Source organism: Megascapheus bottae, chromosome 3 (assembly GCF_031878675.1).
Source record: "Megascapheus bottae isolate mThoBot1 chromosome 3, mThoBot2.hap1, whole genome shotgun sequence".
In the NCBI taxonomy this organism is placed as follows: domain Eukaryota; kingdom Metazoa; phylum Chordata; class Mammalia; order Rodentia; family Geomyidae; genus Megascapheus; species Megascapheus bottae.
The window spans coordinates 18,394,396-18,417,074 of NC_143511.1; the positions used below are offsets into that span (position 1 = coordinate 18,394,396).

Sequence of the window (22,679 nt, forward strand, 5' to 3'; positions counted from 1 at the left end):
ATCTAATAGGAAGAAAATGAAAAATGAGGCCTGGTGTTTAGTGCATAGTTTATACATTAGGTACTCGATCATGAATCTGAAATTGGGGGGAAATTTATGACTGTGTACCAGATAAAATATGATTGTCTAGGCTATACTTTTTTTTCTCTTTCAACCTTCAGAGTTAATTCAAGAGATATTTTTACTATTATTCTCTGCTGCTTGTCAGTGTGAGAGTTTGCATAATGAAAGCAGCCAGTGTGTGTCATGAATTATTTGCATACAAATTCTGGTAATCCCAACTCAAAGCCATAAAAATTAGAAGCATACTGAAGATGGTTTGGGCTCAGGAAATAAGCACAGTTCACAGACTGAATAATCATGTAATTTGCTTTTTGTTTTTCTGATATTTTTTTCCCAGAATCGAATGGAGGAAAGCAAAGCACTCTTTAGAACAATTATCACATATCCCTGGTTCCAGAACTCCTCGGTTATTCTGTTCTTAAACAAGAAAGATCTTCTAGAGGAGAAAATTATGTATTCCCACCTAGTTGACTACTTTCCAGAATATGATGGTAAGTGGGCCTGCAGCGCCAGGGGAGCTAGCACTCTGGCTGTAGAGCCTGAGTGCTGCATGCTGGTTATTGGAGTACAAGTTCCTGTTTGCCCTGCTTGTTACGACACAAAACATCTAATTTTCTAATACAAAACACCATCATAGTCCCCTGAGTTTTCCCAGCCTTTAGGCCTAGTTCATGAGTGTATTTTAAAGCTTGTGTAAAGCATGATGCTTCACATAGTGAATGTGCAGGAAGCACTTACTTTCTGGACATCCTAGCTAAGAAATCCTAGCATCCTTCCAGTAGTAACTGTCTTTTAGGCTCTTTTTGGTGCAGCAGTTGGAAGCCGCAGTACCTGCTTCAGTCTTCCATGGCTTTGTTCTGTTTGCTTCATCCTTAGAATCTGACACTACCTTTTTCAGCCATGCTAGGAAATTCTGAACAACTGGACACTCAGTTCAATTACTGAGAAGTGCTCAGTAATTGACTAATAACTGCATCCAAATCAAACCTCTCCAGAGAAGATGAGATTTGGCCACTGCCCTATGTGAGTTTGAGTCTAGATTAAGAGGGGCAGGGCCGAGAGTTTGGCCTAGTGGTAGAATGCTTGCCTAGCATGCACAAAGACCAGGGTTCGAATCCTCAGTACCACATACATAGAAAAAAGCCGGAAGTGGTGCTGAAGCTCAAGTGGTAGAGCACTAGCCTTAAGAAAGTCGAAGGTCAGTGCTCAGGCCCTGAGCTCAAGCCCAGTACTGACAAAAAAAAAGGGGGGGGGAGGTGGCAAAGCTTGGCCTGCTACACAGCCACACTCATTCCTATGGCTGCTTTCATACTACAGCAGCAGAAGTAGATAGTTGTGCCAGAGATTGAATATTTAGCTTTTCAAATCTAAATATTTAGTCTCTGGCCATTTACGATTTGCCAACTCAAGTTGGGATAGTAGTAAAGGGCATGTACTTTGACTAGTTCAGAACTCTAGCTCTGCCCACTCCCTGGCTGTTTAGCTCTACTTACTTTCCTCCTGAGTATAAAAAGGATCCGAGTCATATGTAAGCCACAAACACAGCACCTAACACAAGCAGCCAAATCTAGGAGTATTTGAACATTATAGCAAAGTGTCATTGCTGTTAGGTGCCAGCAAGAAAAATGGTTTGGTTGGTTGGTTGATACTACTACTTGAAACCAGGGACCCATGCTTGCTTCTGGGCAAATGCTTTACTCCTTGAGCCATACCCCCAGCACTTTGGCTTTTAGTTATCTAATCGGTTATTTTGTTCAGTGGTCTACTTCGGGCTTGCTCCTCACTTATAGCTGATATTACAGTCTTATACCACCATATCTATTAGTTCAGATTGGAGGCTCACTAACTTTGTGTACAGATTGACTGCAAATCTCCCACATAGCAAGGATTACATTGTGAACATCACTTTCACTTTAGCTGTCTAAGAAAACACACACACACACACACACACACACACACAGATGGGAGCATCTGTCCATGACACCTGCCTTGGGTACAGTGCTAGCGCATGGAAATGAAATGTTACCTATTTAATCAGCTGGTATTTCCATGTCCCAACGCTGAGTTGAAGCTGAGGATGAATTTGGTGTGCTTGAGACAATTCCTAGGTCTTAAAACATAGTGCCCCCTTTGGGTAACAGTGTACTTACAACCTCGCTCAGAATCTAGCTTCTTTATGTTTTGTTGTGTTTTCCAAAAAGAAGAAGGAGAAGAAAAGAAGGAGGAGGAGGAAAGGAAGGAAGGAAGGAAGGAAGGAAGGAAGGAAGGAAGGAAGGAAGGAAGGAAGGAAGGAAGGAAGGAAGATGACTTCCTTAAGCACTGATTTCTTCCAAGTTGCCACTCATTGCAAGCAAGTCCTGAATGCCTGGGCCTGTCCTTCAGTGCTCTTGAGGAGGCCAGGGAGGAAGTGACCTGCAGTTGCCCCCTACTCTCCCTATAACAGGACAGTCCTTTCCACACAGCTCTGGCTGAATAGCACTGGCTTGAAGGACCCTGATACATGCTTAGAGACACTTGCCTCATCACCGAGGAGCAGACTTGTCATTTTTCTCACAATTTGCTAAGAATCAGCAGGCTGAAAATGACCACCTCACATACACAGCCCGTGGGCCTGCTCCCTTTCCCGCACTGACCACCCAAATTGACAAATGCCCTTGGGCTACTTGGCCACAAGCCGACAGTCACACCATGTGGACTGTTCTGCAGTGGGACTTTTTTTCAGTGGTGTGTGTTCCTGGAAGTGTTGGTTTCTGTCTTCAGCATCTTCCCAGTCTCTATATAAACCTCCTGGGGGAAATCCATTCCCCATCCTTCCAGTATCCACCCATTGCAGATGGTTTGAAATGTGAAGAAGGGTTTAACTGTTAAACACCCGACAGTCTACACAACGCCCATAGGAAACTTGGCCACAGAAAAAGAAAATGCACTCATTTTGTTATTCTCAAAGCAAAGGCAGCTGTCAGTTCATGAGGCTTAAGCCCTTGTATGATGAGCTAAGCCTGAAAAGAATCCAGGACCACTTTGCAGTGGTATTTTTGTGCTAAGCGTGTTTATAGTGTTATAAATTTCACACTTTTTTATTTCTGCACTTACAAGGTCTTAATCGGAGTGTATTTCTCTTCCGAAAAGGAGATTACCATTTCCACATGGCCTTGAACTGGGAACTTACTCATAGAGACTGTGGAATTCTATTCCTTCTGTGCTGTCTATAATGATTGCTTTGTAGTTATGTTTATTTGAATCACATAATTTATGCATAAAAATATAACATACTGCAAGTGCACCTCAGTGAACCTGAATCTGGTTCTAGTTTTCCTTTAGAATTAAAAAGTAATTACAGTCCCTTCCTTTCAAAATGCAGTAAATACAAATCACAGGGAAGAAGTAATGCCATATCTCCTGCTGTGACAATCCATTCCTGTTTAGTTTTTTTGTTTGTTTTGTTTTTGTTTTTGTTTTCTCAATCATGGGACTTGAACTCCAGGCCTGGGCACTGTCCCTGAGCAATTCAGCTCAAGGCTAGCTCTTTACCACTTCAGCCACAGTGCTACTTCTGGTTTTCTGGTGGTTAATTGGAGATAAGAGACTCACAGATTTTAGTGCCCAGCTTATCTTTGGACTGGGATCCTCAGATCTTGGCCTCCTAAATAGCTAGGATTACAGGTGTGAGCCACCAGCACCCGGCTTGTGTCTAGTTTTAAATATTTTCAGTATGGTTGTGAAACTAACCAATAATTGTAGAGGATGTTTTCTAACGGCACAATGTTTTATTTAATATAGTACCAGCCTTTTTCATCACTAACCTAAGGTTCCATTCTGGACATAGTCTAAGTCAATAATGTGCTAATTGTTCAAATGAGGAAAACCTACCTGTTCTCATCATCATTTCCTCCTAACTCTGGGTGTGCTGGCTGTAAGCTGGCTATAAGCATAGGGGCAGGACACCTGGACTTGAAAGCTCTAAGTGGCCTATCTGGAACTCTAGATACCTTTTGTTAGGAATGGTGGTCAGACCTTGGACCTTAGCTCTCAAAGATCCTTTTATTCCAGCTCATACATAACAAGAATATGGCCAGAAAAAGCCAAATTGTAGCATGTGTTGCACTGAGAGAAGGAAGTGGGTAGAGAAAGTCCAGGGTACTATCCCTGTGCTGTTGTAGAGTTAACTCATAAGAACATACAGTAACGTGAAACGATCTGGATCTGGATCTGGTGGTCATGGATGGAATTCATGTATAGTAAGTTTAAATTTTACTTTCAGAATCTATTAAATACATTTTTAACAGCTTGAGATGATTCACATGTGATATTAACTCACCCACTTAAAGTATAAAGTGAATGGCTTGGGTCTATTTCATTATTTTCTTGATTACAATAAAATACTATACAGAGAGCATAAAACTCATCCTCTCAACCATTTCATGTGTGTAATTCTATGGTGTTAATTATATTTACACTACTGTGTAGACTTTACCAGTATTTCCAAAATGTTTTCACCACCCCAACTAAATAATACCCCACAGTCCCCTCCCTCAGCTCATACCAATTTCTACTCCAGTTTGTCTCTGAATCTGCCTATTCTAGATGCCTCTTGTATGTGGAACCATGCAATATTGGACCATGTGTGATAACTTTTATTTACTATAGTGCTTTCAAGGAGCTAAACATCATATAACATATCTCAGAATGTCCTTTTTACAGTAGAGTAACATTTCATTACATGACTACACCCTTTGGCTTAAGGTTCGTCACTTAAGGTATTTAAATTGTTTCCCTCCATTGCTGTGATGACCGGTGAGGTTAACAATCACTACGAGAGGCCTTGCTCTCAGTTGTTTTTTGTGTATGCCTAGGAGTAGAATTGTTGTCTCTTACAGGAATGTTAGCTTAGCTTTTTGAGGAAACATGAGACTGTTTGCACAGGTGCTACACTATTATACAGGCCTACCTACAGTGCAGGAGTCCACATCCTCTAGTGTATATTTTCTTTCCAGTCCACCATTTTAGCTGATAGAAGGAGTATCTCAATAAGAAAAAGAGTTAGATACCTCTTTTGGGGGGGGGCGGGAGCTATGAGTGTACACGTGAGAGTTCTAGGGCTTAACTCAGGGCCTGGCACTGTCCCTGAGCTTTTTTGATCAAGGCTAACTCTTCCAACTTAAATCACACTTCCACTTGCAGCTTTTTGCTGGTTAGTTGGAGAGAAGAGTCTCATGGGCTTTTCTGCCTGAGCTACCTTTGAACTGGATTCTCAGTGAACAGCATCTTTAGTAGCCAGGATTACAGGCATGAGCCATTAGTGCCTCATCTTTTAGACATCTTTTTAGTGCTTATTGGTCATTTGCATGTTTTCTTGTGAAAAAATATATTCATATCTTTTATCCAGTTTCTAATCTGGTGGGTTGCTTTTTGTTGAGTTATAGGAGTCCTTTCTATATTCAAGATGCTAAATCCTTATCACAAACATGGTTGCATCTATTTTATCCCATTATCTAGGTTGACTTTTCATCTTCTTGGTAATGTACTTTAATGCACAGATGTAATTCATTTTATCTTTCATTTTGCTCCTTTTTGTGATAGATAGCCCAAGAATCCAAAACAAAGCTTCTGATGTATCCGAATAAATACGTCACAGTTTTTTTGTAAAATGTCTAGGGAAACACTTGGGACATAAGAGACCTACAATACATATAAGAAAATGCAAGCCAACTTTAAGCATCACACCTAGTGAACTGAACACGCAGTGCAGTGTAGACTGAGACTGCAGGGGACCACTTGAGCTGAGCTGGACTTCAGGAACACGAACCTCACTCCTCTGAGTCATGTTTCAGTCTGGAGAATGCAAAACAATTCATTCTGATGGACCTTAGGGGACAGATTGGCAGGATGGCTTGAGGCAGCTATGTCTGTGTAGACACTGTATTGTAGAACTGACCCAGTTCACCCACTGCAGCAGAAGTAAACTACCTCTGCCCTGCTGAAGAGTCTGCAGTGCTTCTCTGTGTACTCAGCAATCAAGAGGGAGGAAATAAGCTTAGCTTGGCTTTTGAGTCATCCATCTGCATCTATCTACACTGTATGGATGCACAGATGGTCAGTTGGATGGATGGATGGACAGACAGGCAAGTAAAGTGACCGAGAGATGTCACACCATTCTATAAGGCAACATGACTGCAGTAGAACAAGTTTGATCAGCACAAGCACTGTTTGTTGAATGAATGACAAAAACAAATGTGTTAACAGATCACCTGATGAGCTATCCCTCTCCTCCCTTGGCTAATAGGACCCCAGAGAGATGCCCAGGCAGCTCGAGAATTCATCCTGAAGATGTTCGTGGACCTGAATCCAGACAGTGACAAAATTATCTACTCCCACTTCACGTGCGCCACAGACACCGAGAACATCCGCTTTGTCTTTGCTGCGGTGAAGGATACCATCCTCCAGTTGAACCTGAAGGAATACAATCTGGTCTAACCATGCCTCCCAGAAACCTGCCCTTCCCTTCCCTGGCGGGCTATTGAAGATACACAAGAGGGACTGGATTTCTGTGGAAAACAATTTGCATAATACTAATTTATTGCCGTCCTGGACTCTGTGAGTGTGTCCACAGAGTTTGTAGTAAATATTATGATTTTATTTAAACTATTCAGAGGAAAAAACAAAAAAAAAAACAAAAAAAAAAAAAAACAAAACAAAAACAGAGGATGCTGAAGTACAGTCCCAGCACAGTCCTCTCTTTTTTTAGGCAAAACCTTGTGACTCGATGTATTTTAAATTCTCAATCATGCACTCAACAAAGATAAGAGTTCTTTCTCTTCCTCTCTCAATCTTTCTTTTCTATTGAGCAAAACAAAGCTGATTTCCCTTCTTCCTCAGTCAAATCTCCCTTCTGATTTCCGTACCCCTCCCCCAACATTATCCTAGTTCCACTTTTGGTCAAGTTTTTTTTCTTGAGTGATACAGTCAGGACAAGTCATTCAATTTAAGCCATCCTATATCAGCTTAATTTAACAGTTTTTGCTGAAGGATTATATGTATTACTACTATGGTTTTAAACATTATTGCTCTGGATACATATCTAGTATTTCTTTTTAAATATGCATTTTAGCTTGCTGCCCTTTGGACTGGAACAGCTGATGCTCAGAGGCGTCCTTTCTTCTGAGTTTTGTCTTTCAGCTATAGTTGGATTGCTCAGAGAAACTCAATGAAGTCAGAGGGCATGAGCAAAGACACACATGAGAGTCTTTTCTTTTGAAATTCATGTGCCATTGTGCATCCTCCTTAACTTACTCCCTTTTCTTCTTTTTTCTTTCTTCCCTCTCTTTAAAATCACAATGCCAAATAATATGCCAACAGACACTACACTCCCCCTGTGGCTGCTACCTTTTCATAGGTTGTTCTCTGTTTTTATTTTTTCCAACTTTTCCTTCCCTCTTTTTTTTTTATTTGTGTTTAGGCCACAATTTAAAAAGCGATTTTTATTATGAAGATGTGTTGCCAAAGCTGGCTTTTTATAAAAAAACAAAGTGTTAAGAAGAGCTTACCAATAAAAGCCAGTGTCTTAAAATGTAAGAGGAAGACTGTGAAGCCAACAATGACTGGCTAAAAATGAACCTGAAATACCAGTTGCCAAACCATTGGTAACTCACTGTAAATCTGACTCACGTGGTCTATTGTTTTATTTGCCCTTGAGGTCACATTGTACAGTGTCCATATCCCATGTTGAGTGTCCAAATCAACAGTGTAGAAAAAGTATCTGTGGTTAATCATCAAATCTGGTTTTATTTTTTTGTCTCTTTATTTGAAGCAATTACTCTTTATGCTCTTTAAGTTCAAGTGAGTCTGCCAGAACTATTGGTTGATAGTATTATCCTGACATCTTTAACATGGAAAAAAAAAAAGTCACTGCTATTTTTGACCTTGAAGATTTTCTTGAATTGGTAACTGGTTAAGTTGAACTTAAGATTTATGGGCTTAACCAAAAGTAACCTTTCAGTGTTTCATCAGAGATACATTTATGTAACTGCACTAGAATTCCACATGGGCAATTTTTAAACAAACACAAAAAAAATACAACACATGTATGGAAAAGCTTCTGTCGAGCAGCTGAAATTGACTTAAGAAAGTAAGTCATGGCTGTTTCAAAGCTGCAGAGAAGTCGAAAGAAGACCACAGGTGCTGGTCTCCATATTATTGGGCATGAATCTAAATTTCCACAAAAATCAGGGGGAGAATAACCAAAGGGAGGGAAAGAATTAACAGCTCATCAGACAGTTCCCGAATAGTAAGGAAGCGTTCCCACTGTTCTCTCCCAGCCTCAAACCACACAGGTTACTTTTGTTTTCCTTACTGAGAAAGCATCTGTAATTTAATGAACAGACTGTAGGTATAGTGCAATTCTGAATGCTCTAATCATTGTACATACATCTCTCTTGATACTGCAGTATCCATACAGGCTTTGTAATCATTAATTTTTGGCAGATTGAATGTGCTGTATTGATATGTATCTATGTAATTGTATTGTATGTCTTATATCTAATTCACATTTTGAATAATGTTATTTTATTTACTTTTTTAAGAGAGGAGAATGTAAATTTGTCAGTTTATTTCTGACTAGGGATTTTTTTTCCATTTAGAAAGAGAAGGAAAAAAAAAAAACCTTACTATCGTACAGAGCGGTACTAGCATCGTGCTGTATAAAATCGTTTGCACATTCCTGAGTAGAGGTATACTGGTTATATGACCCAAAGGTAATTTCATAGCAAACACATAAAAATCAGTCAGAGCTTTTATACAAACATGGAAACCAACTTTGTAGAACTTTTGCCATTTGATCTAGGATTGGAATATGAGCTTTTATACAATTCATATTCTTATTTGGCAAATGCACAGTTTAGTATGACCTCTCTGGTGGCCTTCATTAGAAAGGCAGTTTTAGAAGCTATTGTGATCCACTAAGGAAATGTTTTAACAGCTAGAAACCACTGCTTGCCTGAAAGGGCAATCTTAAATTTGGTGCAGCAAAACAAAACAAAATTTAAAAAAAAAAAAAGGAAGGAAAACAAAAAAGTAAGCAGCAACATTCAATGGCCTACAGTGTGTATAGAGTATTCATCACAAGATCATAGTGTTACAGTTCTAGGGGATCAAGATATTCTATTTAATAGAGCTATGTAGATGTAGTAGATTAAACCTGATCTCAAAACTCGAAGAATCTGAGCAAAACAGAGAAGGATTGTTCTAGTTGTCTATGAAGTTAGGATGGGATTTGCTATGCAGAATTGAGGTGTGTGGCTTCACTGCTTATTCTGGGGTGCATGACAAGCTCCCTTCTTTTGAGAAAGGAAAACATTGATCACCCTAGCTGCAGTGATTTGTAGAAACCTAATTGTATTCACACTAGTCAACTGAACTAAAAGGATTTTTTGTTGTTGTTGTTTGTTTGGGGTTTTATTGCAGGGGTTAGGGGCGGGAAGGGATTCTTTTCAGTTTTGTATAAAAATGAAGTTTACTCCTGCTTTCTATTCTCTTGTGACTGCGGCATCCTGTTGTGCGTGCACACTGGGCTCCGTTGTTGATGCTCCAGATGATGGGGGCTTGTGGTAGTTTTATGGTGACTTGGGCATGTCTTCTTCAAAAAACAGAATGCCACACACAGAAACCTTTCTTCAGCTTACCAAGGCAAGCAGCCATTTCATGACTCACAGAACACACCACAGTCTACCAGTTTACAGATGATTTTTCCCCATTTTTTGTGTGTGACTTGGCAGTTTCAACCTACAGAGAATTCCTTATTTGTAATTAGAGGTTTGTACTATGCCTTACAGAGCTTAAATTCAGAAGTCTGTGCCTCATATCTGAAACAAAGGGAAATTACGCATCCATTAAAAGTCAGTGAATCCCTTAGAAGTCATTGGGATGTTTTTTTTCCTTTCTTAACATTATTTCCACATGAAAAGCTCTGTTGAATATCCTGAGTAGACTAGAAAGAAAAAACAATTTAGGAACCTGCATACATTGTTTACCAGCAGGCAATGTCTATAAAAGGTGTTTAAGAAAACCTGAAACACCTCTCTCTCTGTGTCTCTCTCTGTCTCTGTCTCTGTCTCTCTCTGTCTCTGTCTCTCTCCCTCCCTCCCTCCCTCCCTCCCTCCCTCCCTCCCTCCCTCCCTCCCTCCCTCCCTCCCTCCCTCCCTCTCTCCCTCTCTCTCTCTCTGTCTCTCTCTCTCTCTCTCTCTCTCTCTCTCTCTCTCTCTCTCTCTCTCTCTCTCTCTCTCTCTCTCTCTCTCTCTCTCTCTCTCTCTCTCTCTCTCTCTCTCTCTCTCTCTCTCTCTCTCTCTAGATTAGCAGGCCTGATATTTAAAAAGGTAATTCAGCTAAAGGGCAATTTACTTTTTGTACTTCAGACTATCTTGATTGTCATGGTGTACGAACTGTAATTTAAAAATTTATACTGCCACATGATTGTAAATTTTAGTTGTCTTAAGTTAAGAATTGGTGGAAAGCTATTGATGCTGGATTGAGGTCAAAATGACTTATTTGCAAAAAAAAATAATAATAATGGGATGATAGGGCTGCATAATGAGATATTGCGAGACTTAGATACTGGTTGGAAATTCCCCTGAGATTACCCTCCGGTTACTTTTGATTTCCCTTTGTTTTCAGTTTCTCAAAAAAAAAGAATGAATGAATGAATGAAATGAAATATAGCAGAATGTTAACCCATATAAAAATAAAGTGTACCCAAATATTGTAATGTATATTGCTGCTCTTCTTAAATTCGAATAAGGGTTTTCAAACCACTTATTTGGTAATATACAACATCTTAATCGATACAAATGTGATGTGCTTGGTACACATTAATCTTTTCTTCCAGGGATCTCTTTGGTTAGAAACACACAGAAAAATTTAAGACCAGTAACATTGTATATTTATCTGTGCCTGCATACTTCCAGCCTATGTAGTGTTTAGTAGATCTGTCCTGGTACCTGTGTCTTTGGGATTCCATTTTGGTTCCATATAATTAGGAAAAGAGCTGTCGTTGTCTGTGATTACTTAGAGGTTTTTGGAGCCAGACAGCTGCTATTCAGGAGATAACTTCACATCAAGTCTACACATGGAGACAAACCATTTCCTGCTGCCTCCTCCCTTCCACTGCCCCTCAGTGACACTCAGCCTGTCAAATAAAACAATTTGAAGTGTGTTACACACCTCATAAACTCGTTCCCTCCTTTCTCTCCTCTACCATGGCACCTCTGTTTCTCTGTATGATTCCTGCCGAATAGTTGATGACATTTATGTGTTACACAACAGCTCTTGGGTGAGATTGGATTTCACTTGGTTAAAGGACTTCTGACTTAACTTCCATAGAAGAAGAAGAAAAAAATAGGGAAGTGATTCCTCATTTTGTAGGTTTGAGAAAGGAAATTAGGGAATTACTGTGTAACAGTCCAGGTTACTTTGATTGGAACTTGTTTGGGGTGGATTTCTTTTCTGCAAAGAACTCTAAATGTAGTTTCTGATTCTTCCCTTCATTGCATTGGAAGCCCTCACTAGACCTATGTATTTAGGAAGTTTTGTCACAAAACATTTTTAACTTGCAGTATTTAGAAGAATCATATTTGCTGTTCTTAAAATGTCATTCAAATGCATGTATTGTCTATTGTTTGGGGATGGGAACTAGTTTTGCAAAAAACACCTAATGTTGTATAATAATGCCCCAATGATCTTGCTGGTTAAAAATACAGTATTTTTGGCCATAATTTTGTACTACAGCATTCTTCATTCTTGAGTTTTGCTTCCCTTGAAGTTGCCTTTAAGAATTTTTAAATTATTGTAAAGAATATTGGATTCCATCTTTGCTTCCTTAACTCATGGTTTTCCAAAGCAGGAAGGGTTGATATTTTCTAAAACACAAAATCCTTTCTCAGTGATGTACTCTGAGAAACATTAGCTTCTGGTAGAAGATACCACGTTTTCTCTTTAAAAACACCATATTGCCATAATTGGGGCTATGCCCAACTGTTTAGAAATGTCAATAGCTGCCAGGCATCCATCCACACAAAAGGTGGAGATAGGGAGGATTACAATTAAAGGCTTACCCTAGGTAAAAAGTACGCTGCCAGTTTTAATAAGCAAAATTGTGTGACTTGGCTGCTGTGTGGAAGGAATTAAGTAGGAGGATCGTGGCCCTAGGCAAATAGCTAGAGACCCTTTCTAAAAAATAATAAAAGGACCAGGAACAGGTGTCAACAGTTGGTGGTCCTAAGTTCAAACCCTAGTACCACAAAAATAAAAAAATTTAAGTACTTTCTCCATGAAGACTTGCAAGAAACACTGTGTTGAGGCTTAGATGTGAGAACCCTCACATTTATCCCTGCCATGCCAGATAATGCAGCATGCTAGGGGCTGATTCTTGGCTTAAGGGTTTTGTCCTTTTTGGATGCTGATAGGCTCCACATGGGACAAAAGGCCTCTTGTTTCTATCAGCTCTAGGAACATGTCTATAACTGAGGTCTGTGAGAAACAACCTTTTTGTTTTTTGTTTTTTCCTCTAGTACTCTGAGGACGTATATGTGATCTAGTAAACAGACGCTTATATGTGCTGTTAAAGCCGGAGTTTGCAAAACTGGCTCTGGCTACTTATCAATTCTCTAAACACCAGCCATGTTCATGACATAGGTTCTTTCCAGCACTCCTCTGTTCAGATACTTATGAGGGAACCATTCCTGTTTTAAACTCTCTGGTTTGAGGTTCTGTAGGCATTAGACATCTATTGGTGGATACTGTCCCCTTTCTGTCTTGTTATTAACAGAACACTGTAGGGCTAATTTAAGACTGTCCTGGCTGAACACCAGTGGACCTCTCTGCACTAGACTTGAGCCTCCCTAAGACTAGTTTATGCATATGTTCACCCTAAAGCTCCTCAGCTTGGAGGGTAAAGCATGACCTCACTGTACATTATTCAAGCAAAAAAAAAAAAATGTTTTTTCAGGTCCTGAGCCTGAGTTCAGGATCTGAGCACTGTCCTTGAGTTGTTTTTTTTTTTTTTTTCCCTCAAAGCTAGAGCTACAGCACCACTTCTGGCTTTTTCTGTGTATGTGGTACCAAGGAATCGAAACCCAGGTATTCGTGTATGCTAGGCAAGCACTCTACCACTAGGCCAAACTCCTGGCCCTCTAGCCAATTTTTTAAAAATATTTTTAGGTGCCAAGGAATCAAACCTGGGCCTTTGTGCATACTAGGCAAGCACTCTTCCAACTAGGCCAAACTCCCGGCCCCAAGCAAAACATTTTTAACTGGATGGTTGACAGAACATTCTCAATGTGATGGGTTGTAACATTTTTTTCTGTTCTATGTTTCTGGGAGCAATAAAAAAAAATTTAAGGTTAGCCATAAAGTATCTGCCTTGCTCTTCCTCTTCCCCGTCTCTCATGTTTCTTTTAGATGACAATTCCCGCAGGGGCTGGCAAAGCCACATCAACGGGTGGGAATGGAAGTTGGTGCTAAGGAACAAGTACGGCCCATTTAATAAGTGTGCACAGCAATTTCTGATGGTGAATAGGCCTGTTTCTATTGTCTTTAACTTTCATCATTATCATACTCTTTAATCTCTTCATAGAGAGGCTTTAGCCTTCACTGAATTTTGACCAAGGTTGGAAGATACCAATTCAGCATGAGTTTGACTGGTTTGCTTTGTTGTAAGCATTACCATCATTCCTTTGCTTCATTGTCCTTACAGAGTAAAGAGGGGTTCCAACTACTAGAAGGAGTTACCAAGTCCATTTTAATGGAGGTCTCCAAAAATCCAGGATGCCTAGGGAATACTGAAAAGATGTTTTCAGTTGCATGCTCATGCCTCAAGACTTGAAATTTGATCTGTGTTGATTTCCCCTTCCTGTTTTCCTCAAGAATGTAAATTAAAGGCCAGCTTTTTTTTTTTTCTGGCACATAAGCCTGAGGATAAAGTAAAGACAACTTGCTCTCTTTAATGAAGGTCATTACACTGAACCGTATTAACAGAGATGGAGCCAGTCTCCCTGCTCCCATGTCTGCTGCAGACCTGAAGGCAATATTTTTGGCAGCCCAGAGGCCTGTGCCTGTCCCATAGAGATGACTAGCTTGTGACAAGGATCCTTGTGACTTTTAGTCTGTTCCTAGTTTGCTTGTATAGAGGATCATAGATTTCTGAGCACCTTTAGCAATGAAAGGAACAGGAAAGCACAGGTGGGCACACAAAGCTTGGCAAACCCTAGACATCTGCAAAAAGGGACTTGCCATATGTAACAGCATCCACTAACAATTCCTGATAGATTGTGTAGATGCAGTGGGAATCTCAGCCCTTCCTACAACATAGGGTCCTATCAAGCCGCCATATTGGGTATACTTAGGGAACAGCCAAGATGGCCCCTCAAAGGAGGGTGATATCATGGCAAATAATGAGCAACAGGAGTGGGATTTGGGGGTAGTAATAGTGAGATTGTTTTTTTTTAGAGGATACTATGGTAGTTTTCAGTGTACATATTTGTGCCTTACCCAATTTCATTCTAACAGTATGGCATGTTGGGGTCCTTTGTCCCCGATCTCTCTCGACTAGTAGGAGGGATGGGGAAAAACACACCCCAACCAGGACGAGCCGCAAGAGGAAAGGGCCCACTGACCTCCCGCACTCAGCCTTCCTTCCCCGGAGCACGAACAGAGACGCCATGCAGCTTCCTCAAGGCAGGAAAATCTCTCTCCCCATTCCCCAAATCCCTCCTCCTTATATTGGGTGCCATAGCCTATCAGCACAACAGGTGGGCCGGACAAAGAGGTCCACGTGTTTACCCCTACTACAGGTCTCAGCAGAAAGTTATTAGACATGGTGTTACTCGGCCCCCAACAGTGGCAGGCTAACAGTTAGTTGGCTCTCAGGTTGTTCTTGCAGGACACTCTCAGGCCTGTAATGGCAATCTGTAAACCTGAGAAAACATCAGTAAGCCAAGCCTGCTTGCTTGCATGCAGTACATTTTCATCCCTGCTCTGTGACTTGGAGCTGATAACCAACCAACAAACGGGAATCCTATTCACAATGGGCTCTGGCAAGTAAGTGGATGCTATGCCAGATATGTAGAATATTTTGACTCCCAAAAGAATAGCAAAAAGTGGGGCTGTGGCTCAAGGGGTAGGGCAGTAGCCTTAGCTGAAGAGCTCAGGGACAGTGCCCAGACCCAGAGTTCAAGCCACATGACCCCCCCAAAAAAATATAGCAAGAATTAATAGCCACATACCTGAAGCTAGAAGCAGAATACAAAGCCAATCTGAACATCAAATTGATCTAATACTCTGTGCGTGTGTGTGTGTGTGTGTGTGTGTGTGTGAGAGAGAGAGAGAGAGAGAGAGAGAGAGAGAGAGAGAGAGAGAGAGAGAGAGGGAGAGAATGTATCAGCATTTAGCTCAGTCATTGCTGAACAAATTTTAAAAGTACCTACAAATATTTAAATATTCACATCAATTAGGAGAGACTAATCCTAAATGTTTTGAAAACAATCTCTATGCAGGGGGCTAAACCTGTGGAATCTGAACATAATCTGTTCTTTTTGTTACTGTTATTGTTGATCGTGAGGCTTGAACTCTGGGCCTGGGAGTTGTCCCTGAGCTCTTCAGCTCAAGGCTACTACTCTACCACTAGAGCCACAGCACCACTTCCAGTTTTCTGGTCGTTAATTGGAGATAAGAGTCTCAAGGACTTTAGTGCCCTGGCTGGCTTTGAACCTCAGTCCTCAGATCTCGGCCTCCTGAGTAGCTAGGATTACAGGGGAATCTGTTCTTAATGTATGCATAGTTATGCACATGCTAATACACATGTATAATTATCAGTATCTCTGTGGTTATTAGAAGTATTTTAAGTCTTCCTTTTCCATGATTCAGACAAAAAAGGATCACGAAGTCTTTTTAACACTTCCTTAAAAAAATGCGTTTTACTTACCACTCTTCCCAGGTGCCATCTTTTCCAAGCTGTTCCCTAATCTAGGAAAGAGCACCTAATTATAGCAGATTTAAAAGGGCAGCAGAACCTAGGTTGGGCCTTAAATATGTCTGAGTGATGGGGCAGGGGAGATGAGCAGTGTCTCCTGCAGCCACAAGGAGGAAGGCTGTCTCTGAGAAGGAGCAGAAGCTGGATGAAATGTTTTTCCAAAGGCCAGGCCCGCGGGAGTGAGGTGTGTAGTCACTGCAGATGTCACCAATCCCATTCTCATGGTCCCTCTTCTCCAGTGATCCCTGTTGATTTCTCACTTTACATTCAAGATGGTGAATGTCTGGGACACATGCCCTACAGACTTGTGTAGAACAACAAACTCGGACAAATGCACTGTTTGAGGATTATTATTTTCTTAGGTTACTACTTTCAATACTGCTGAGGTGGCCTGCCCTTTCATATTTAGTGGCCCACGCTGAAGGTCATTGTAGATGCTTTTCGGGACTACCTGAATCCTTGTAGCATTTTCTGGTTATTGTTCAAAATTATCATCCAGTGAGGTGTTAAGAGCCCAGCGTGACATACTCTACTTTCAGGTCAGGCAGCAGGCTGAGATTTATTCCACTCAGGCTCAGAGGGTTCCCAACATCTCTCAGGCTGCCACTGAGGCATGGTCATTCCTGCATCTTCCATTGGCTTTTTCTCTTTTTCTCCTAGTATGCCTTCTGTAAATCACTTCTTAAACTTCCAATAAAATCATCGACACAGGGTCTATTCTGAGGAAACCCAAAATAGGATGGATTAAAGATGGCTTTCTATGTGAGGAAGAAGCCACAAAAACTCCATAGGGTCATCAGAGTGATGAACAAGTCATAAAGAAGGAGAAAAACAGGATTCTTATAGGAATTGCAATTACAACTCATGAGTAAAGTCCAGGATTTAACACCTGGGCCACTAGTGTCACATAAACTCATCTAGAATGACATATAAATTTATATATGATATAATGGTCATGCAAAATGTTCTGTGTTTCATAGAATCTACTACTAGAGTATTTTTTTTACAAGATAATTACTTTTGGACTGGAAGTTTGGCCTAGTGGTAGAGTGCTTGCCTAGCATGCACAAAGACCTGGGTTCAATTCCTCGGTACCACATACATAGAAAAAAGCCAGAACTGCTTTCTATTAATTACAATAAAAATATATGAAAAAAAAGCCAGAACTGGTGCTAAGGCTCAAGTGGTAGAGCTCTAGCCTTGAGAAAGTCCAAGACAGTGCTCAGGCCCTGAGCTCAAGCCCAGGACTGGCAAAAAAAAAAGATAATTACTTTTAATTGGTGAAGAAGAGTAATGTAGACATTTCAACTTTATCATTCTTGCCTATAATGGAATTCTAACTCGTTTCCTGTACTGTGTAGCCCTAGATTTCGGCTCCTGGATGAGCTCCCATGCCAACCCCGACTAATCAGTATCAATGGTGTCAGGCCTGCTTCAGGCCCTTTCATCTTACTCCTCTGGCACAGGATGTTATTGACATAAGAGCAAGGAAGAAAGAATGTTCCATCAGAAAATTATTGATTGTTGAGATTAAAAAGAATCAAAAAAGAGTGCATAGATTTAAAACAATTACAAAAGTAAAGAAATATATAGGCCATGTTCTGAGAATATATCTACCTAAAATGATACTAATTTTCTCAAATTCTTAATGTGTGTTAAAGATATGTTTTTAGAAACACAAATTAAAGAAGCCATGTTTCAGATCTCAACAAAACAGGACTTGAGAATGAGAGGCCATCTTCTAGGCTAAATAATAATAATTATTATAATAGTCTGTTTCATAAATATTTTGTTAGTACTAATGTCTGAATATATTGTTCTGAAATACAATGTAATGTACTGAAATTGTATTTAACTTCACATTTTTCCTAAGTCCTTGGAATAGACTGTGAAGAAGTAAGATTTTGAGAAGCGGGCTACATTCCTTTTTTCTCTTTTTTTGCCAGTCCTGGGCTTAAGCTCAGGGCCTGAGCACTGTTCTTGGACTTTCTCAAGGCTGGAGCTCTACCACTTGAGCCTCAGCACCACTTCCAGCTTTTTCTAAGTTTGTGGTTCCAAGGAATCGAACCCCAGTCTTCGTGCATGCTAGGCAAGCACTCTACCACTAGGCCAAACTCCTGGCCCCATTCCTTTATATTTTGAAACAGCAAAATGAAATTGTGTTAAAAAAAAAAACAACAAATGCTGCTACTTTTTTCTCTCAGAAAGCACTGCCAAATTATTCCAAATTATTTCATCAAACTGATTTTTGAACCCAAACATTTTTTTGCCAGTCTTGGGCTTGAACTCAGGGCCTGAGCATTGTCCTTGGACTTTCTTAAGGCTAGAGCTCTACCACTTGAGCCTCAGCACCACTTCTGGCTTTTTTTTTTTCTATGTATGTGGTACCAAGGAATCAAACCCGGGTCCTCATGCATGCTAGACAAGCACTTTAACCACTAGGCCAAACTCCTGGCCCCGAACCCAAACATTTTTGCTAGGTGTAATTCTATAATAGAAAAGTGAGAAGCTATTTCCCAAAAGAAAGAAATAACAAAAGCCAGTGGTGGCTTATGACACATAAGGAAAATCTTATGAAAAGAGGTGGTGTCCATCTTCCTGAAACTTGGAATTCAATTACATAAACTCAAAGGGAAGGGGTTATTAAAGTAAATTGACTTCACGGAATTCAACACTGAGAAACTTGGTGGTTCTAAATATGAATAATTCAAATAAAATAATTGTCTTCCCTTCTAATTAGCCATCTGCCTTTGTTATACTGGGTTAAGATTGTAAGATTGGATATAAAGTAATACCCAATATAGGCTGTTTACAAAAAGAACTATATACACAGATATGTTAAAAAGTTAGGCAACATCTCATTTCTTGAGTAACATTATAAGGAACTTCAAGTGAGGACTCCGTTCTAAAATAAGTGAGAGGCTGACCAAAGAGAAGAATGGAAAGTGTCCTGACATCTGTCAGAATAAGGCCACAGGAAGCTGCTGCTGTCCCCAAACTGGGGAAATACAGGCAATACAGAACAGGACTGGAAGGGAGTCGCAGCTTACCAGAGCAGAAATCATTGGATCCAGTACCAAGGTTGGAAACTTGCAACATGAATAATGAATTGCCAGAGGATCTTGAGGCAATGGAGGAGTTAAAAAAAACTCCAGGAGAGAGGACCCACATATTTGTGAGTTTCATCTCTTTCATCTGCACCACCCCCTCACAGTAAAGATAAGAAATGAAGACCCTCTGGCTTTGGACAAGGGTGAGGAAAAAGTAACCAGTTTGATATTCATCAGAACAATTTGTACTACTCCAAAAAGAAATTACTTTCTTCAGTTTATTAGAGCCTAACCTACCTACAGCAAGGAAAACATACAACTCCAGTGACTTTCAGCCATCCTTCCCCAGCTGAAATAGGAACATTAAGAGAGATTTGTGAAGTTCACAGGCCACAGGCCCAGAATCCCAGTAAGACTGAGATCTAATCACTATAAGACTGAGATCTAATCATAGGACAGAGCAGTGCTTCTTCCCCTAGCCCCTGCCTGCCCTCCAAATGGCTGAAGGTCTGTTTACTGGGATTATTTTCACCCATCTCATTTATTTTATAATGAGAAAGGGAGAGAGAGAGAATGCTCATCAGAATCAGATGCAGACATGCAAAGGCTATCAAAATGATTAGAATTTTTAAACCACCATGATTATTAACCTATTCGAATCACTAAATGGGCAGCATACAGAAACAGGTGGACAATGCAAGCATGGAGACAGAAAAATTGGTAAGAAATGGGAAATTCAAAAAAAATAATATGCTATAATAGAAAGGAATACCTTTGATGTCTCATTTGAGACTCAACATGGCTGAGAAATTTCTAAGCTTGATTATATGTTGAGGAAAATGCAGAGTGGAAAACAAAAGACAGAAAGTCAAACCAAAATGAAACAGAATATTCAAGAACCACTGATGCAGCACACATGCAATGGGAATCCCAGGAAAAGAATAACTGAAACATTAATAACAAAGTCAGATACAAAGCCACAGTTGTTTCAAGCTCAGAGAACATCCTGGAGGGTAAATATGGGTGGTGGCAGAGGAGGGGGGAATCCCCAAACTACACAAAGATATAGCATAATCAAACTAAAAAAAAAAAAAACAGAAAACCAACACAAGATGAAGAAAAAAATAGAAAGAAACTAAAGGAAAAACATACCATACATGTATAGCAAAAATACAAATGACTTGTCCTTAAGCCGCTCAAACAAGAAGAGAACAGAACTTAAAGTGTTGATAAGGGTAAAGAAAAGCCAAGCAAGAATTTTTTCTTTGTGAAATTATCACTTGAACATTAAGGAAGAAGAGACATTGAGAGAATTGTGTTTATTTTTTTGCCCATTAACTGTTACGAAATTCTTCAGAGAGAAGATATGAGATAGAATAATAGACATACATTGATGCCTATGTCCTAATCCCTAGAATCTGTATGCGTGTTGGGTCACGTGCAATAAAGAGCTGGGTTGCTATTCAATGACTTTGAGAGGGAGATTATCCTGGATTATCCGGGTGAACCCGACGTATTCACAAGAGTCCTTAAAAGTACAAGTGTGAAGCAGCATCAAGACATAAGAGGAGCTCAGCTGGCCTTTGCAGGCCTTGTAGATGGAAGGGTCCATGAGCCAAAAAGAACACAGGCGACCTGGTATATTTGGAAAAGATGAGCCTCTAGAAAGAAATGAAGCCCTACCACTCAATTTTAACTGTAATCTTAAAATTTGGTCAACCAGAACAGTCAAAAAATAGATTTGTGTTTCTATAAAGTAATAAATGTAAGTGTGGGTTTATTCATTGTAGCAGCTGTAAGAAACTAGAAGAGCATCAGCAAACTAAGGTTAGAATGTTTGTGACCACATGGAAATATCAACTGGTAAGAAAGACCCTGAAGAGAAGGGCCACGGTGCTGATTAGTTAGTAAGTTGTATCCCAATCCTGTGGCAAGTACCTCTTAGAATCTTCTAAATGACGCTTCATGAGACCTTCCGCTTTGGAGGAATTACATCACACTTCTCAGCATCTCCTTGCTTCTCATTTGGTCCACTAGCTTTCATACTTGTTCAGTCTGATGCACTGTGTGTGTGTGTGTGTGTGTGTGTGTGTGTGTGTGTGTGTGTGTGTGTATGCCCGTGTGTGCCCGTGAGTGCCTGTGCGCTTGCGCATACGCACGCATGCCAATGTTGGGCTTGAACTCAGCACCTGGTCACTGTCCTTGAGCTTTATAGCTCAAGGCTAGTGCTCTACCAGTTGAACCCATAACTCCACTTCTGGTGGAGCACCACTTTTTGGTGGTTAACTGGAGATAAAAGTCTCATGATACTCAGATCTCAGCTTCCTGAGTAGCTAGGATTACCAGCATAAACCACCAGTGTACAGCCTATCTGATGTTCTTTCAGGCTGAAAGCTTCCAGGCAGAGATGGCATTGAGATTTCTCCAAAAGCCACACTAAGAATCCTCCTTTGCACACACAGTCCAGCTAGTCCAGTATGCAGAGGAGTGACTGGTTGATTCCCCACCCCCAATACTGGAAGATACTTGGCATAACATCAGTCAGAACTTTTGAGAACAGGAATTATGCCTTGGCTTGCATCCTCTGCAGATGGAGTCATAGTTAGTAAATATCTCAAGACTTCCAAAGGCAGAAACTGGAAGTCATGAGTTCTCCAAGAGATAGATGTGTTTTGAGAAAATAAAATGATGTGGGCGGCAAGCTATGCAAAGCACATTCCTTAAGCATGAGTGTATCTGAGCAATGACGAAACGCCAAACACTGAATGCACTGACGGTGTGAGCTGAGCCTCTTCCTTGCTGGCTTCCTGCCTGAAGTGACATAGGCCTTGCTATATGCGGGGGGAGGGGGGGAGAAGAAGGGAGGTGGAAAGATGTTCTTTCTTTTCTTATAGCAATGAAATGACCTCTCTACTCTTAGGCACACTGTTTTGCATCACAAAATTCAGTCATTCTGTGTACAAATTTTAGAAGATTTTCTTCCTCGAGTAGATAACAGAGCCCCAAAATGGTACTCCTTGATGAACAAAACCTTAATCAAACTTTCTTTTTCAAATTTCTCCCAGTTTACCCCAAGCCAAAAGTTAGTTTTAATAGCTGTAAAAATGTTACATGGACCATGGGTTCAGTATATGCAATGATGCAATTCAAATTTCAACTCCCTGAACCAGATTGAATCTAGAAGCAAAGGTCAGGGAGGGAGTCATTTCTACTTAGTGTGATGGAAAATGGTCCCTCTCTATTGGAACTTTGACTTCCATTCTTTAATGGAAATTAGCTGGTCCCTGCCCAAACCCCATGGTATTGGCCATTTTGAACATAGAGCACAAAAAAAAATGATGAGAATCTGGAAATGAGGTATACAGACAGTTCTTCACGTCCTAAACAAATCAGGTTCCACGTGTGGAAACAAATCTTGTTTCACATAGATTCTGTCTTCAAAGGCATATACTTATCAACTCCTGGATGCAAAACATTGTTCTTTTAATTCCATTTAATTCCTGCTTGTTACTGATGCTTCCGCTTCTTTTAAAATAGGGATGTGGCTCAAG

General features: G+C 40.4%; 1 protein-coding gene across 1 annotated transcript in view; it reads left to right on the forward strand.

Moving 5' to 3' along the window:
• The window catches only part of Gnaq (G protein subunit alpha q), a 265,905-nt gene extending 255,729 nt beyond the window's left edge, over positions 1-10,176 (forward strand). Inside the window, exons 6-7 of the mRNA XM_090329614.1 lie at positions 401-554; positions 6,347-10,176. Of these exons, the coding sequence (XP_090185740.1) occupies positions 401-554; positions 6,347-6,537 (345 nt within the window). The 3' untranslated portion in view covers positions 6,538-10,176. The remainder of the gene's footprint in view (positions 1-400; positions 555-6,346) is intronic.
• Positions 10,177-22,679: the final 12,503 nt, after the last annotated feature.